The sequence below is a fragment of the Montipora foliosa genome, chromosome 12, assembly GCF_036669935.1.
Source record: "Montipora foliosa isolate CH-2021 chromosome 12, ASM3666993v2, whole genome shotgun sequence".
NCBI lineage: Eukaryota > Metazoa > Cnidaria > Anthozoa > Scleractinia > Acroporidae > Montipora > Montipora foliosa.
Genome location: NC_090880.1, coordinates 40,206,027 through 40,221,704, shown reverse-complemented (window position 1 = coordinate 40,221,704; position 15,678 = coordinate 40,206,027). Strand labels below are relative to the sequence as shown.

At 37.9% G+C, this 15,678-nt stretch overlaps 2 protein-coding genes and 1 long non-coding RNA gene across 5 annotated transcripts in view; 1 reads left to right on the top strand and 2 right to left on the bottom strand.

The window, feature by feature from the left end:
* Positions 1-3,759, bottom strand: part of LOC137980045 (collectin-12-like) — a 42,638-nt gene extending 38,879 nt beyond the window's left edge. For both annotated transcript variants that reach the window (XM_068827392.1, XM_068827393.1), the window contains exon 1: positions 3,328-3,759. In XM_068827392.1, coding sequence (XP_068683493.1) covers positions 3,328-3,664 — 337 coding nt within the window. In that variant the 5' untranslated portion in view covers positions 3,665-3,759. The remainder of the gene's footprint in view (positions 1-3,327) is intronic.
* A 4,410-nt stretch (positions 3,760-8,169) lies between these two features.
* On the top strand, positions 8,170-10,179 carry LOC137980059 (uncharacterized). 2 transcript variants are annotated; one of them, XR_011118436.1, is made up of 3 exons: positions 8,170-8,206; positions 8,324-8,425; positions 10,059-10,179. It is a non-coding gene; the product is annotated as an uncharacterized lncRNA (long non-coding RNA). The 2 variants fall into 2 exon arrangements; XR_011118435.1 differs by having other exon boundaries at positions 8,324-8,438; positions 10,059-10,160.
* The window catches only part of LOC137980047 (uncharacterized), a 26,438-nt gene continuing 19,858 nt past the window's right edge, over positions 9,099-15,678 (bottom strand). Inside the window, exons 3-8 of the mRNA XM_068827394.1 lie at positions 15,229-15,398; positions 14,046-14,222; positions 12,776-12,853; positions 11,772-11,963; positions 11,000-11,149; positions 9,099-10,785 (exon numbers count right to left, since the gene is read on the bottom strand). Of these exons, the coding sequence (XP_068683495.1) occupies positions 10,597-10,785; positions 11,000-11,149; positions 11,772-11,963; positions 12,776-12,853; positions 14,046-14,222; positions 15,229-15,398 (956 nt within the window). The 3' untranslated portion in view covers positions 9,099-10,596. The remainder of the gene's footprint in view (positions 10,786-10,999; positions 11,150-11,771; positions 11,964-12,775; positions 12,854-14,045; positions 14,223-15,228; positions 15,399-15,678) is intronic.

The window sequence follows — 15,678 nt, the reverse complement described above, 5'->3', positions numbered from 1 at the left end:
CGCTATGATAGCGAAATATTTTTCAACATTCAAAGAGAAATTACGTATCCACGCGCGGCCATGTGATATCCTCCATATACCAAATCATTTGAGGTTAATATCAGATATAACAAAGATACATTAAAAACAGCTTGTAGACAGGTATTGAATTGTACCTTAGGAATCAACTGGATAAAATGAAAAGTTTTAAAGTTGTTGAAACATTGAAGGTTACTTTTGATAAGTAGAGTGGGGCTGTAATAACCACTAAAACAGCTTACTTCAACAGTAAAACCGAGACAGTCATTAATAATAATGATGTTAATTTGGATTTATCTAATTCAATCCAAGAGATACAAAATAAAATCCAATGTTGGATTTCAAAAGGATCTGTTTTAGACTATGAAATCAAAGTCGACAGCCATGAAATATGGCTAAATACAACCCGTTGAAAGGATCATCATATATTCAAGTATTTATTGAAATATTAAATTACCAAGGAATTGAGTTTCCAGCAAGTAACAAAAACAGAATAATAAAATTAAAAAGCAGAATAGTATCAATATCAACGTCTTTGGTTATGAAGATAAGCAGCCATTTCCAATCTATGTATCAAAAGAAAAGTTCGAAGATCAAATGAATCTTCTACTAATAATTATAACTGAGGGGGAAAACAAACATAATGAGCTCGTTAAAGATTTTAATGAATCTATGTTTAAGGATGGTACCTACTAATGCAAAGGTATTTTTGCGCGATGATGATGATGACAAACTTTATTTCAGTGTCAAGTCTTCTAGCTGGTCCTGCAAGGCCTACTAATAGGGGACACTAAATTAAAATACTATCAGCTCTAACTAATTAAAAAAATATTTACAAAGAAAAAGATTTACAAAAACATACATACTATAAAAACATATCTCAGTGTAAAACGTATTCGGATTTATCATATAAAATAGTACTTATTGGCTAGGGGAAGTCCTTATTGTCTATAAAATATCGTTTATGCACAAAATAGGAAGCAGTTTTTACAGCCCTCTGTGATTACTCGTTCAAGACCTAACTTACGAATTTTCTTTTAAAGCTGTAAATTGATTCTGCGTTTTTTACAACTTTGCTTAATTTAGACCATATTACTGGACCCACATATCTTAGGCTATGTCTCCCGTAAGTTGTTGTGTTGTATCGAGGAATAAAAAAGTCACCAGAATTTCTGAGCCCATAGCAACGATTATTTAACTTAAAAGTGTCCTTTATGTACGGAGGGCATATATTGTGCTTTACCTTATACATAATTATGGCTATATCCTGCAATCGACGACAGCCTAGTGTCGTGAGTTTAGCTCTTCTCAAGAGCTCATCGTATGAACCTCTCGTATCGCGGTAAACGGCTCTTAACGCTCACTCTTGTACTCGCTCGGTTTACTGAATATGCGGGAAAAGCAGATCTTAACAAGTGTTATTGAAAACCAAACAGAAAATTGGGGGTAACCACACATTTTTCGAAGATAATGAATCAACAATATTTGTAAAAAGTTTTAAAATACAAAGCAATGTATCGGCGTTCTTTTCCAAATTGAAGCTCTACTCAATTATCTCTGAAAAAGCATGGTTACCCCCAATTTTCTTTTTGGATACCAAGATCACTTGTTAAGTTCTGCTTTCTCCGCATAGTATCCCTGTATTAATAAGCACTAGCAATAGGAAACCAGAGTATCTCGAGATGCGCAGAACGTATGCGCAATTACAATAGTAGGCACCGTCCTTAATAAGACGAAACACAAAGAAAGGAAATATTTCTGTATGTATTGTTTGCAATGTTTAAGCAGTGATGATGTACTATACTAAACAATCATAAGACTAATTGTATCCTGGTAAATGGAGAACAAGCAATTCAAATGCCTCCAAAAGGTAACAACATGTACACATTGAAATTCAATAATTTTCACAAACAGTTACCTACACCATTCGTCATTTATGCAAACAATAAAGAAAAAAATGACTCACAAAGATGAAAAAGATTTCAAATCTGCTGATAGTTGTCATATTTGTGATAAAAAATATGTGGAGACCGATCTTAAAGTAAGAGACCATTGTCACATTACCGGAAAATACAGAGGATCGGCTAACCAAGACTGTAATCTTAAACTTAAAATAGCTCACGAAGCAATCAAAGTTCCCGTAATTTTCCACAATCTCAGATCTCTTTTCCAAAAAAAAGCTTTCGTACCCCCAAGTACTATACTACTGCCAAATATGGTAAAAAAACACCCATGCTAGGATTTGCTGAGAAGGACCTGTCTGAACAGGGGAAAGTCGCTTAAACAAGAACTAAGTTAGGCACGCATTAAATATCATATCAAAATTTAAAGGCTTTAGGCTCGTTTCAAACGTCGCATTTTACCTGTGTCGAATCAAATGCAAAATTCCCGTAATTTTCCACAATCTCAGAGGGCACGACAATCATTTTGTAATGCAAATATTTGTGAAATAGCCAAGAAACATACTTTCAAAAACAAGAAAGGAGAAAGCATTTAAATGGGTGTCAACTGCATATCAAATAGCATGGAAAAGTATATGGCTTTCATGCTTGGTAAACATTTAGTTTTTCTTGATAGTTTCCAGTTCATGAGCTCAAGTCTTGATAACTGACTAGTAAGCAATTTGCCTAATGAAAGTTTCAAGTACGCATCACAAATATTCAAAAATGAACATATTTGCTTAGTGAAACAAAATGGGGTTTATCCCTATGGCTTATATGGTCAGTTTTGATAAATTCAATGTCACACAACTACCGTCAAAATCACACAACTACCGTCAAAAGATGACTTCTACGGTATTCTAAATGACGAACACATTACAGATAAACAATATTAAAATAGGCACAAACTGTTTGGAATACATTCACCCTCAAAACAATAGGTGATTACCACGACTTTAAAATCAGACATCCTTTTATTAGCCGATGTGTTTGAAAACGTAAGAACTGCGTGTCTTCAGTACTATAAAATTGATCCATGTCAATATTTTACAAATCCTGGTCTTAGTTGGTCTTCGTTGGTCTTAGTTAGTTTTAATTATTTACTCTCATCATTTACAAGTCTCACATCAACTCGTTTAGGAATATTCTCGGCCATCGTTTTGCCGAAAACGGAGTTGGTCCACTTTTTTCAAAAAAAGCTTTCGTACCCCAAGTACTATACTACTGCCAAATATGGTAAAAAAACACCCATGCTAGGATTTTGCTGAGAAGGACCTGTCTGATCAGGGGAAAGTCGCTTAAACAAGAACTAAGTTAGGTACGCATTAAATATCATATCTTAATTGTAAGCTGCAAAATTGTGTTTTACCTCGTGAAGTGACGGCTTCTGATGAGGTGATCAGGGAGATGCGAAACATGATCGTTAGAGCCAAACCAAAAGCTGCAGCAGCAGTGAGAAAGCAGACGACTAAACCAGCTACCATGAAACGCAGCGGTCTCGAGAACATCACTGAATCAAACTGTTTGTTGGAGTTTGCAGGTGGTTCCAATGATGTTTGCTTGGTCTTCTCATCTTTCTGTATCCGCTCAAATGTTTTCTTTTGTTCACCTCCCTTGCCATACGTATACATTCCGGCGTATTCAGTTGCTTTGCCAGACGCCATTTCGAAACACTGGTTGACTTGTTCACCTACGATTTCATCCATTGTGAATGACGGTGTGGAGATCTCAGCCTTTCTTCCTTAGTGGTCTTCGCTAACTTTGCACTGTTGTCGATAGAAAGTAGAACTGCCAAAGTAAACAAATTTAGTGTCACATGATTTCTATCGTTGACCTCTACTATAAAAAAAATAAGATTTTAAGACGTTTTAGACAGGGAAATGTCTGAAAATGAAATTTTTTTAGATGAAAGTTCTGGTAATTTGCTGCCACTGGACTTCCACTTTCCCCGATGGTTTGGACGCCCGTTTAGACGAGCGATTTTTGGCGCGGCAACTCCTGCCATTTTTGCCGCCCGTTAACTAGTTGCGATTAAAAAGCGCTGGTGTAAACCCGGTGCATGAAGTGAAAACCGTCATTGCTGTTTTTAAAATGTGTAGCATCTGCTGATCAGGAATTCTAGTGTGGTGTAAAAATGGGATGGCCTGCGTAGCAAGCGTTTCCGTTGGGTTTCACAGAAGAGAACTTTTGACCAAGGGGGGTGGGGGAGAGGAGGAAAGGCTTCCTTCTTGCTCTCGTCCCATTTTTTCCTAGGTCAAAACATCGAAAAAGCCTGCTTCTCAATATTTCTTTTTTGTGCCCCGCGGAAACGCTTGCTGCGCAGGCTAAGCGTAGGGAGATATGCGAAATTCATCGTTCCGTGCTCAATTGCTCAAGAACCCTGACTTAAATCTGATCATTTTGTATATTTATATGAGTAAATGTAAAAGCATGATGAATAGCGAGATCAATCAAATTTATTTTTATTTTCTCAGAGTTATTCATTAATCTCCGTCAGGGTTAAAATTGCGTATTTCAATGTATGACATGTCAATTTAATCCGTATAGCCTTCTATCATTCAAACGAAGGGCATAAAGGCAGCGTGGCAAATTGTGAATGGCGTCTAATCCTCAAGGGGTGGTTTCTAAGTTATGTCATATCCGCCATGTTGGATGATGTAAACAGTAGATTTCTCATTGGCAACTTTTGTTCGTCATCCAGCATTTGCTGTTTCGTCATTATTAGTTGCGTCTCTAGAATTGAAGACCATCTATAAGCCATTAAATGAAGCTACGCGTCTTTGGTGAAAGATGAATGGAGTCCTTAACTTAGCAACCATCCCCTCAAACAATCCCGCGATGACACACACCTACCAGTCTCCAACGTTTTGGAGCGAGGGATCCCGTGTTTCTGGGTTCCATTCCTCTATAACCATGGGCTGAAGTTGTAATGGGCTTGGAAATAGCGCATCTTAGGATTGATTTTATTTAAGGAGGCCCAAACAGTTTAACCTTCCTGTTGCTATGGTGACCTATTACGCCACAATTATTGGTGCGCATTGTTATTTAAAATGGTACCGAAAAAAATGCCGTTATATGAATAAGTTTTTAATACAACGAACCAACTTAATGAAAGGGCTAAATCGTCGAGGGACGACGTGGGTTGGCTTCCAACTTGAAGCGGGTGTCAATAGTGTCGTTCGTGTCGGTTCGAACTGAAATACAATAATTAACAATTAGACCCTTCGCTCTCAAGGGCCACGGGTCAATAGCCCATTCGGCACGACTTTTCGCGAACAAACAAAAAAATGTTTTCCCTGTGATTAACATGTCAGTCAATTCAGAGAACCTTGAATTTCTTTTCGCTTCACATTTCACTTCTCGTTGTGACCTTCGTATTTCTCCGCGTCACGGCTAATCATGAATCCAGGTTTTCGAAGCAACTTTTCCGTTTTTTGGGAAAGAGATGTAGATCCAATGATCATGAATGAAGCACAAGACCGGTATAGGCCGGGGCAGTTGTTTTGGAGCCACCATTAGGGACGGACCATTAGAAAAGTGATGGGGGGGGGGGGGGGGTAATAATAATAATAATAAATAATAATATTTATTATTATTATTATTATTATTATTAAAGCGGAAATCTGCAGCAATTTTCGATGAACACCTTTGTGCTGGAAAAGACAGTTTTTATTAGTTTGCGCCTTTTTAGCAAGAAAGAAAAGTTACTCTCTGAGCATCATTAGCTGCATTTACGTTCAGAACATAACAATAAAAACCAATAAAAACTTGCTATGTCGATATTGACAAACGAGAAAGTCCCCGTCCCTCGGGGAACCAAAGCGCTACTGATCGTAAATTCCCAAAAGAAACTTTTTTATGGCTTTTGGAAATTGGAAAAGACAGTTTTACTTTAATTTTGTTACTTTTAGTTACAGACAACAAGTTCGTTTTCAAAATCGCGGCCACAGTGTTCATGAACATTTAAGGGTCTCTAAGCATTTTGTGCGACGCGCCGTTTTCATGACAGAGAAGTCGAAATCAGAACAAAAACGTTTCTTTGTGTGTCTATTATTTCTCGCATTAGTCTTCGTAATATCTTCGGTTTAAATATTTTATGGTAATTTGTGTTATAATGTCTATTGCTTATTTTTGCTAAATGGTGAGGCAAACTCATTGTCGTCTTTGATGAAGACAACTCGCCATGTCATTCCGAATTTTCTTCGTGATGTGATAAATTGATAGCATAAACCGGCGTTTTCTCTAACCCATCAATGGCATTCGTTTTTATTTCAGTTCAAAATTAGTGACTCGTTCAATGAGATAGTCAGCACGTTTAAGTGAGAGTGCAGGACTAACCCTGCAGTCATGCACAGTTTAAACTCTTAAATTGGTTAATACTCCAACGTCATTGGTTGAACTTGTCGTCGGTCGTCAAGATTGAAGATTATAATTACACACGTTGTAATCTAATATCTCCCTTTAATGTAGATATGCTTGTTAGATTTCGATTAAACGTTGCCCGTGGTGAGAACGCATGTTTTATGAGTCAAATGAGTCAATGAGTCAATGAGACTCACAGTCAATATAGCAATAATTTGTTGATTAAGCCTAAGCCCTCGTTTCAGTGATTAGGCCTAAGCACTCTCTGAGATTTTAGCTTTCATTTTATGGTTTAATTAACTGCACTAACTCGTTGACTCATTGACTCATTGACTTAAATACTTAACACTCGCCCGTGGTACAGCTTCAGCGTTGTGAACAGTTAAGTTCATTTTGACGTGACATGCTCCTCTTCAGAAAGAACTCTTAAGTTTTCTTAAAATCAGTGTAATTTTGGTATCACCAATTCACTTTCTATTTCCTCGCACAGGTCTTATGATTGGGTTTTCATTTTATGGAATTGGAGGTTGTGGTCGATGACTGATGCCACGGAAAAAGGACCACCCTGGCTGGGGGAAACAACTGTCTTGAGTCCAGTGAGTCTTTAAAGTAAGGGTAAAAAATCCACGAGGACCTGTTTTATGTAAACTAAGAACAAATGTCACGGTGCACTTATAATTTCTTCTACTTGAATGACTGTGTTAATGGTACAAACAAGCAGTGTGAAATAGCGCTGGCCTGTATACCCACCATTTGAATCATTCCATGCGATTATTGCTCGGCAGTAGCAATGAGTTGTTTTTAATCGTTAACGTTCATCTTACGAAATCTTTATGGCAAAAGGAACATGATTTGTTTCCTTTAAAGCCATGCGTTATGACATTGCGTATTTTAACTCTGAAAAATACTCTTGATAGAAATAAACTGGTTAAGCAACCCAGGTAGAGCTTTGAATCTCGAAATTGTGTTTCACATTAAAAGGTAAGAACTTTATGGTACAAGTTAATTAAACCGCTTTAACCAATCGGGCATGACCAATAATGAAGCTTGCCTGTCTTCTTCTGCGACGTCGACGTTGGATGAAAGAGGTTGGAGGACCCTTTGCAGTTGCATACGTATTTCCGTTTGTTTGTAATATCACCATTTCAAAATGGATTCTTTGCATACTATCGCCAAGTTGTTAGCTGCCAGTTGTTTCATGGGTAGTATTGACCTTAAGGATTCATTCACTTTTTATGGCTTTTGGAAATTGGAAAAGACAGTTTTACTTTAATTTTGTTACTTTTAGTTACAGACAACAAGTTCGTTTTCAAAATCGCGGCCACAGTGTTCATGAACATTTAAGGGTCTCTAAGCATTCTGTGCGACGCGCCGTTTTCATGGCAGAGAAGTCGAAAACAGAACAAAAACGTTTCTTTGTGTGCCTATTATTTCTCGCATTAGTCTTCGTAATATCTTCGGTTTAAATATTTTATGGTAATTTGTATTATAATGTTTATTGCTTATTTTTACTAAATTGTGAGGCAAACTCATTCTCGTCTTTGATGAAGACAACTCGCGATGTCATTCCGAATTTTCTTCGTGATGTGATAAATTGATAGCATAAACCGGCGTTTTCTCTAACCCATCAATGGCATTCGTTTTTATTTCAGTTCAAAATTATTGACTCGTTCAATGAGATAGTCAGCACGTTTAAGTAAGAGTATGCACAGCTTAAACCCTTAAATTGGTTAATTCTTCAACGTCATTGGCTTAACTTGTCGTCGGTCGTCAAGGTTGGAGATTATAATTACGCACGTTGTGATCTAATATCTCCCTTTAATGAAGATATGCTTGTTAGATTTCGATTAAACTTTGCCCGTGGTATAGCATCAGCGTTGTGAACAGTTAAGTTCATTTTGACGAGACATGCTCCTCTTCAGAAAGAACTCTTAAGTTTTCTTAAAATCAGTGTAATTTTGGTATCACCATTCTCGGAATTCACTTTCTATTCCCTCGCGCAGGTCTAATTGGGTTTTCATTTTATGGAATTGGAGGTTATGGTCGATGACTGATGCCACGGAAAAGGACCACCCTGGCTGAGGGAAACAACTGTCTTGAGTCCAGTGAGTCTTTAAAGTAAGGGTAAAAAATCCACGAGGACCTGTTTTATGTAAACTAAGAACAAATGTCACGGTGCACTTATAATTTCTTCTACTTGAATGACTGTGTTAATGGTACAAACAAGCAGTGTGAAATAGCGCTGGCCTGTATACCCACCATTTGAATCATTCCATGCGATTATTGCTCGGCAGTAGCAATGAGTTGTTTTTAATCGTTAACGTTCATCTTACGAAATCTTTATGGCAAAAGGAACATGATTTGTTTCCTTTAAAGCCATGCGTTATGACATTGCGTATTTTAACTCTGAAAAATACTCTTGATAGAAATAAACTGGTTAAGCAACCCAGGTAGAGCTTTGAATCTCGAAATTGTGTTTCACATTAAAAGGTAAGAACTTTATGGTACAAGTTAATTAAACCGCTTTAACCAATCGGGCATGACCAATAATGAAGCTTGCCTGTCTTCTTCTGCGACGTCGACGTTGGATGAAAGAGGTTGGAGGACCCTTTGCAGTTGCATACGTATTTCCGTTTGTTTGTAATATCACCATTTCAAAATGGATTCTTTGCATACTATCGCCAAGTTGTTAGCTGCCAGTTGTTTCATGGGTAGTATTGACCTTAAGGATTCATTCACTTTTTATGGCTTTTGGAAATTGGAAAAGACAGTTTTACTTTAATTTTGTTACTTTTAGTTACAGACAACAAGTTCGTTTTCAAAATCGCGGCCACAGTGTTCATGAACATTTAAGGGTCTCTAAGCATTCTGTGCGACGCGCCGTTTTCATGACAGAGAAGTCGAAATCAGAACAAAAACGTTTCTTTGTGTGTCTATTATTTCTCGCATTAGTCTTCGTAATATCTTCGGTTTAAATATTTTATGGTAATTTGTGTTATAATGTCTATTGCTTATTTTTGCTAAATGGTGAGGCAAACTCATTGTCGTCTTTGATGAAGACAACTCGCCATGTCATTCCGAATTTTCTTCGTGATGTGATAAATTGATAGCATAAACCGGCGTTTTCTCTAACCCATCAATGGCATTCGTTTTTATTTCAGTTCAAAATTAGTGACTCGTTCAATGAGATAGTCAGCACGTTTAAGTGAGAGTGCAGGACTAACCCTGCAGTCATGCACAGTTTAAACTCTTAAATTGGTTAATACTCCAACGTCATTGGTTGAACTTGTCGTCGGTCGTCAAGATTGAAGATTATAATTACACACGTTGTAATCTAATATCTCCCTTTAATGTAGATATGCTTGTTAGATTTCGATTAAACGTTGCCCGTGGTGAGAACGCATGTTTTATGAGTCAAATGAGTCAATGAGTCAATGAGACTCACAGTCAATATAGCAATAATTTGTTGATTAAGCCTAAGCCCTCGTTTCAGTGATTAGGCCTAAGCACTCTCTGAGATTTTAGCTTTCATTTTATGGTTTAATTAACTGCACTAACTCGTTGACTCATTGACTCATTGACTTAAATACTTAACACTCGCCCGTGGTACAGCTTCAGCGTTGTGAACAGTTAAGTTCATTTTGACGTGACATGCTCCTCTTCAGAAAGAACTCTTAAGTTTTCTTAAAATCAGTGTAATTTTGGTATCACCAATTCACTTTCTATTTCCTCGCACAGGTCTTATGATTGGGTTTTCATTTTATGGAATTGGAGGTTGTGGTCGATGACTGATGCCACGGAAAAAGGACCACCCTGGCTGGGGGAAACAACTGTCTTGAGTCCAGTGAGTCTTTAAAGTAAGGGTAGAAAATCCACGTGGACCCGTTTTAAGTAAACTAAGAACAAATGTCACGGTGCACTTATAATTTCTTCTACTTGAATGTGTTAATGGTACGAACAAGCAGTGTGAAATAGCGCTGGCGATAAGCGATACCTGTATACCCACCATTTGAATCACTCTATGCGATTATTGCTCGGCAGTAGCAATGAGTTGTTTTTAATCGTTAACGTTCATCTTACGAAATCTTTATGGCAATAGGAACATGATTTTTTTCCTTTAAAGCCATGCGTTATGACATTGCGTATTTTAACTCTGAAAAATACTCTTGATAGAAATAAACTAGTTAAGCAACACAGGTAGAGCTTGGAATCCCGATATTGTGTTTCATATTAAAGGGTAAGAACTTTATGGTACAAGTTAGTTAATTAAACCGCTTTAACCAATCGGGCATGACCAATAATGAAGCTTGCATGTCTTCTTCGGCGACGTCGACGTTGGATGAAAGAGGTTGGAGGCCCCTTTGCAGTTGCATATGTATTTCTGTTTGTTTGAGGAAATCATTGACACAAGGTTATACTCTTGAGCGAAGTTTGTGGAACAGGTTACACCAATTATTCTTGATCCCTGCAAAAAGGATACAAAGATGAACATGAGAGACGACATCAGACATACCATATGGTAGCAAGAAGCAGCGACTTTTTGTTTCTCGAATTTCTAAATCTTCCCGGAAGTAAATTATGGTTCTACGTCTTTTGTTTTGATTATCAAACATTACGATTCGGGCGATTATGGTCAATTTCTTTTGTCTGAATGGGTAAACTCGTCTTGACATACTTACTATTGACTCAGTTACGCCAACGTCTGCAACTGTATCGTGTCCAGTCGTAGTAAATCCGATTTCAACATCGTATTTGCATTGACTAAGGTCTCCTTTACCGTTCAATCCCTGTGCAACACTCGGACCTGCCATCTTGCTGACGTTGGTGATCTAAAAAGTTGAAAATGAAGAGCAATCCTTGGATCGGACTTACTAAGAGTAACCTTAATTATGAAGGTGCTCACTCTTTTTGGCGTGGTAGTTTCTCTTCGCTGCTAACTTAAAGGTGAAAAAGTACGGTTAAAGCGGGAAATACATGTTTTCTTATCACTTATAATATGTAAAGTTCAAAAGATCACAGATTGTGCCTCAAAGTCTTTCCAGGTAGGCTAAACAAGAGTTGTTCAGAAATCATGCTTTGGCAGAAGATATTTGAAGTTCATTTGGTCATGGATATCCGTAGCTTTGGGGTAACTTGTTTTGAGGATGTTTCTTAACCAACCTTAAAAGGGAGATGTAGATAGAGAAGTTTGATTAAGAAAAGTTTGGGCTTTTCGATGAGTAGTTAACTGCTTGCCTGATGTCGTTTCACGTTAAGTTTGAAGCTAAATTTCACGGTTTGGAAAGGATATTATGTGGGTATGGTTAATTCATGACTTCGGCTGCTCGACAATAGGATAGAATAGACTGGAATGGAATGCAATGGAATGGAGTGAAGTGGTTAAATAAAATGAAATAAAATGAAATGAAATGAAATGGACTAGTTTTCTGAGCACTAGCAGAATCTGCTTACTTTATTCTCAAGTTCCAGCTGGGTGGCGTTGACTGCACTCCACATTGATAACGACGAAGCTGTGATCTGTTCTTGCAGTCTTTCACCAGTAGAGTTCAATGAGAACCATATTCGAGTCAACTCATTCTTCACTTCTCGGAGGGTTTTGTTAAATGACATCTGAAGGGGTTTTACGTCACCGTAATCTTTTATCTGTTGTTTTTCAAATTGGAAAAAAAAAGGTTTTGCTGTAATCAAGACTCTTCTGATTGCAAATTTGATATCATGGATCAAACTGTTGCAGATTCCGAAACACGAATGAAACATAGTGAGTCATGTAGCTAAACCTGACGGAATCACCTCCTTCTCGCGTTCATGTTTCAAGTTCGTAAATGTTAGACTGCAGGAGTAACGAGGCAACCATGCAGCAACATATTCCAATCTAAAGTTAACATACTGGCCTCGGTGGCTTTCGTCTACTATAATGCATTAAAGAGTTACGCAGTGAGGTCTCTCTTTGTCTCAAAATGGCTTATTCTTAGCTTAATTGTAACGTTGCACTCTCCATTCTATTACGCACGTTAGTATAGTCTCGTTTAGTAGTAGAAGAAGAAGAAGAAGAAGTAGTAGTAGTAGTAGTAGTAGTAGTAGTCGTACTAGTAGTAGCAGTAGTAGTAGTAGTAGTAGTAGCAGCAGCAGCAGCAGCAGCAGCAGCAGTAGTAGTAGTAGTAGTAGTAGTAGTAGTAGTAGTAGTAGTAGTAGTAGTAGTAGTAGTAGTAGTAGTCGTACTAGTAGTAGTAGTAGCTGTCGACTTTAATTCATGCAATCTTAATTTATGCGACATGGAATCGAGGTTATTGGGTCTGAAGAGTCCGATACTACAACTCACATCTAAAACAATATCATGCAGTTTCAAATCCTTGGGCTATAATAGTTTATCATTATGCTGTCGTAATCATTATGTATTTGTCTTTAATTGTTGTCTAGAAAAGACACCAACGGCCTTCAAGAACTAAATCTCTTACCTTTAGATAGATTGTTTGGTTTATTCTTTGTTCTTCTGAGTGGACTTTGTCTCTAAGGTCATTCAAACTGCTTTTTATCTGACAAAAACGGAGCAAACACCAAATTGACCGTTAAATAAATGTCGCAGTTTAGTTCGACATTAAAAAGGCACACACGAGAGGCAAACAACGTATGCGCCTCTCTGTAGTAAGAGTCTGTTGATTGGTTGACAGTGTTTGATTGAACCTCCCTCGTGTAAATTCCATTTTTTCAGTTTATTCTCGTTAACAGACGGCTTCTAGAGACACAGGTGTTACTTTCTATAGAAACTTTGTTCTCCCTGTGGTGCTGCGTCGGCGGGGAACCAGTGAAACACGAAAATTTGCTTTTGTCAAACGAGTTGTTTTTAAATTAACCACCGCCAGAAAAAATCGTGAGCCGGCTGACGTTTCAAGCGTTAACCCTTCGCCGTCAGACCGAAATGAGGAATTGAAGAAAATGAATTGAGGAGACCAAAAATCAACTCAAATCTAAGTTTCTGTAGGGACGCCCAACTCCAACTCTGTTTTTTTTTTTTTTACGAAAGGAGAAACTGAATAAAGAGAACTTGTTGCTGACCAGTAGAAAAGCGACATCTATTGTCGGGGCCGAGTCCGCCGGAGAATCGCAAAGCGTGTGCTGTCACCACTACACTAACCCTTCATTGGCCAATTGATGGTTTGCATCTGACGTCACGGATGCCTTGTTGGTGTATAGAAAAATGCATTAAAATGTCTTTTTGGAATGTGACTCTATTATTATGAAAAACGTGTGGGGCTATTTTCTATTGTTTTGTACTGACCAACATGGGCGTTTCCGCATCACGTAGATGGGGACAGCTATTCTTAGAGTTATTTTCATAGAGTTATGTCGTAGAGTTAGAGTTAAGTTTCCAAAATCCTGAATTCAAGATTTTGGAATCACAAGATTTTGGACTTCCAAAATCTTGAATTCAGGATTTTGGCAGTCCACAATCTTGAATTCAAGATTATGGCAGTCCAAAATCTTGAATTCAGGATTTTGGCAGTCCAAAATCTTGAATTCAAGATTATGGCAGTCCAAAATCTTGAATTCAGGATTTTGGCAGTCGTTAACTCTAACTCTAAGTCATAACTCTACTGAAATAACTCTATCGAAAGTTAACCTCCACGTAGATGCAAACCAAGAATTACTAGACCTCTTGTGTTAGGTTGTATAGACTTGAGACGTAAATAAAGTGACGATTTAGTAGTACTACACAATTCTGAATACCTTGTGAATTTTGTCTGTAGATGCATTTCCGGTGGCCCATAACGATCTTGTTTCTTCCCGCAGTTTTTGGTCAGTCTTCTTAACTTGGACCTCAATATCGGAAATCATGGCGATTAATCGTTTTTCGGACGAATTCAACATCATTTTGAAGTCTTCTTGGTATCTTGAGAAGTTTGCCTATCATAAATTAATATAGAGGCGTGAATAGTTAACATCAATTAACAATAAAATAAACATTGATATTTGTAAGATATTTGTCACTTCAGCCACCTTAATAGTGTAGTTAATACCAGTTAGCATTAATAACAGGTTTACATCATATTAATTGCGTCGACGAAGGAGACGCTTTCTTATGGAGCGGTTGGGTATTCTGTGTGTTCGTGGAAGGCTTGTTCATGTTCCAAGCGCGAGAAATCGAGAAGAGGTTGTCGGTTGGTTCCAAATAGCATCCAGCATGCCGCACGTTTGTTTTGAGCCATGCCAAACGTCACAATAGTATATTTTCGTCATATGGTCTCATGGTTTTGGATCCGACTACGAAAAACTACAAGGTAATATCGATCTTATCTTTCCTAAATATTTCGTAGATCAAAGCCTGATCAGGAGTATATTGACTATTCCTGGAGCTTTTGCGACGCCTACGATTCCTGGAGCTTTGGCGACGTCTGATGTCCAAGGGCGTATTCTATCAAATTGTTGCTGGCACAAATCTTGAAAATGAAACTACTCAATAAAATGAAATGAGTCGTACTTGACATAAATCAAGTGAAATGAGCCATTGTACTCAATCAAAAATAACGATTCCTCGAAATCAGTCACATGAAATGAGTCGATTGAATGAAACAAGAAATTTAGAGAGAGAAATCAACTCCCCATAACTCAGCGAGCAATCAAATCCCCATAACTAGTACTCAGTCTTGGAGTAAAATGATTAAGATGCTTTATGGAAACCGATACAGGTGGCTAAGGCCTCAAGGCGACGCACCATCGCGCAGAATGGCCGGACATCATCAATTATTCATAAGGCTCTCGCATGCGCAATTCAAACACTGGTAATAGCTTAACTAGCTTTCAACACAAAGAAAATGCGCCATTTTGCCAAAATGGCTCGAGAGATTCGCCTTTTTCTGTAATCTACATTACTGCTAGTAACATGGTATCTATAAGAAATAGCTTGAGTCACCTCAATGGTGTCGTTAAGTGTCTTCCATTCCGGCAGTGGATTCCTGACTTGGCCCAGCTCTTTCAATTGTTGTCGAGTGTTGTCTAATTCTTCTTTTATCTTCGAAAACTTTGATTCCAATTCTTGGAATCGCGATGAAAAGTCAACCTGTTTTTCAGGTGATGCCGCATCTGAACGAAAAAAAAAGTGAGATACTGTGAGTTTATCTAAGACGAATTGACGAGATCAGAGAAGTGATCGCAAAGCCTTGGGTTTTTTTTTCTGATAGAGGCTGTTCTGAAATTATCCGCTAGGTTTCAGGCTTTTCCCAGTTCCCCTTCCCTTTCTTCGAAGGCCTGATATTTCAAACTGGTTTAAATTTAATTAATTACACTAGTTTTACCGCAAAGTACAACTGCCTCTCCAATTGATCAGCGGAAAAGACCGGGCTCGCGGTTTTAAATATCCTCT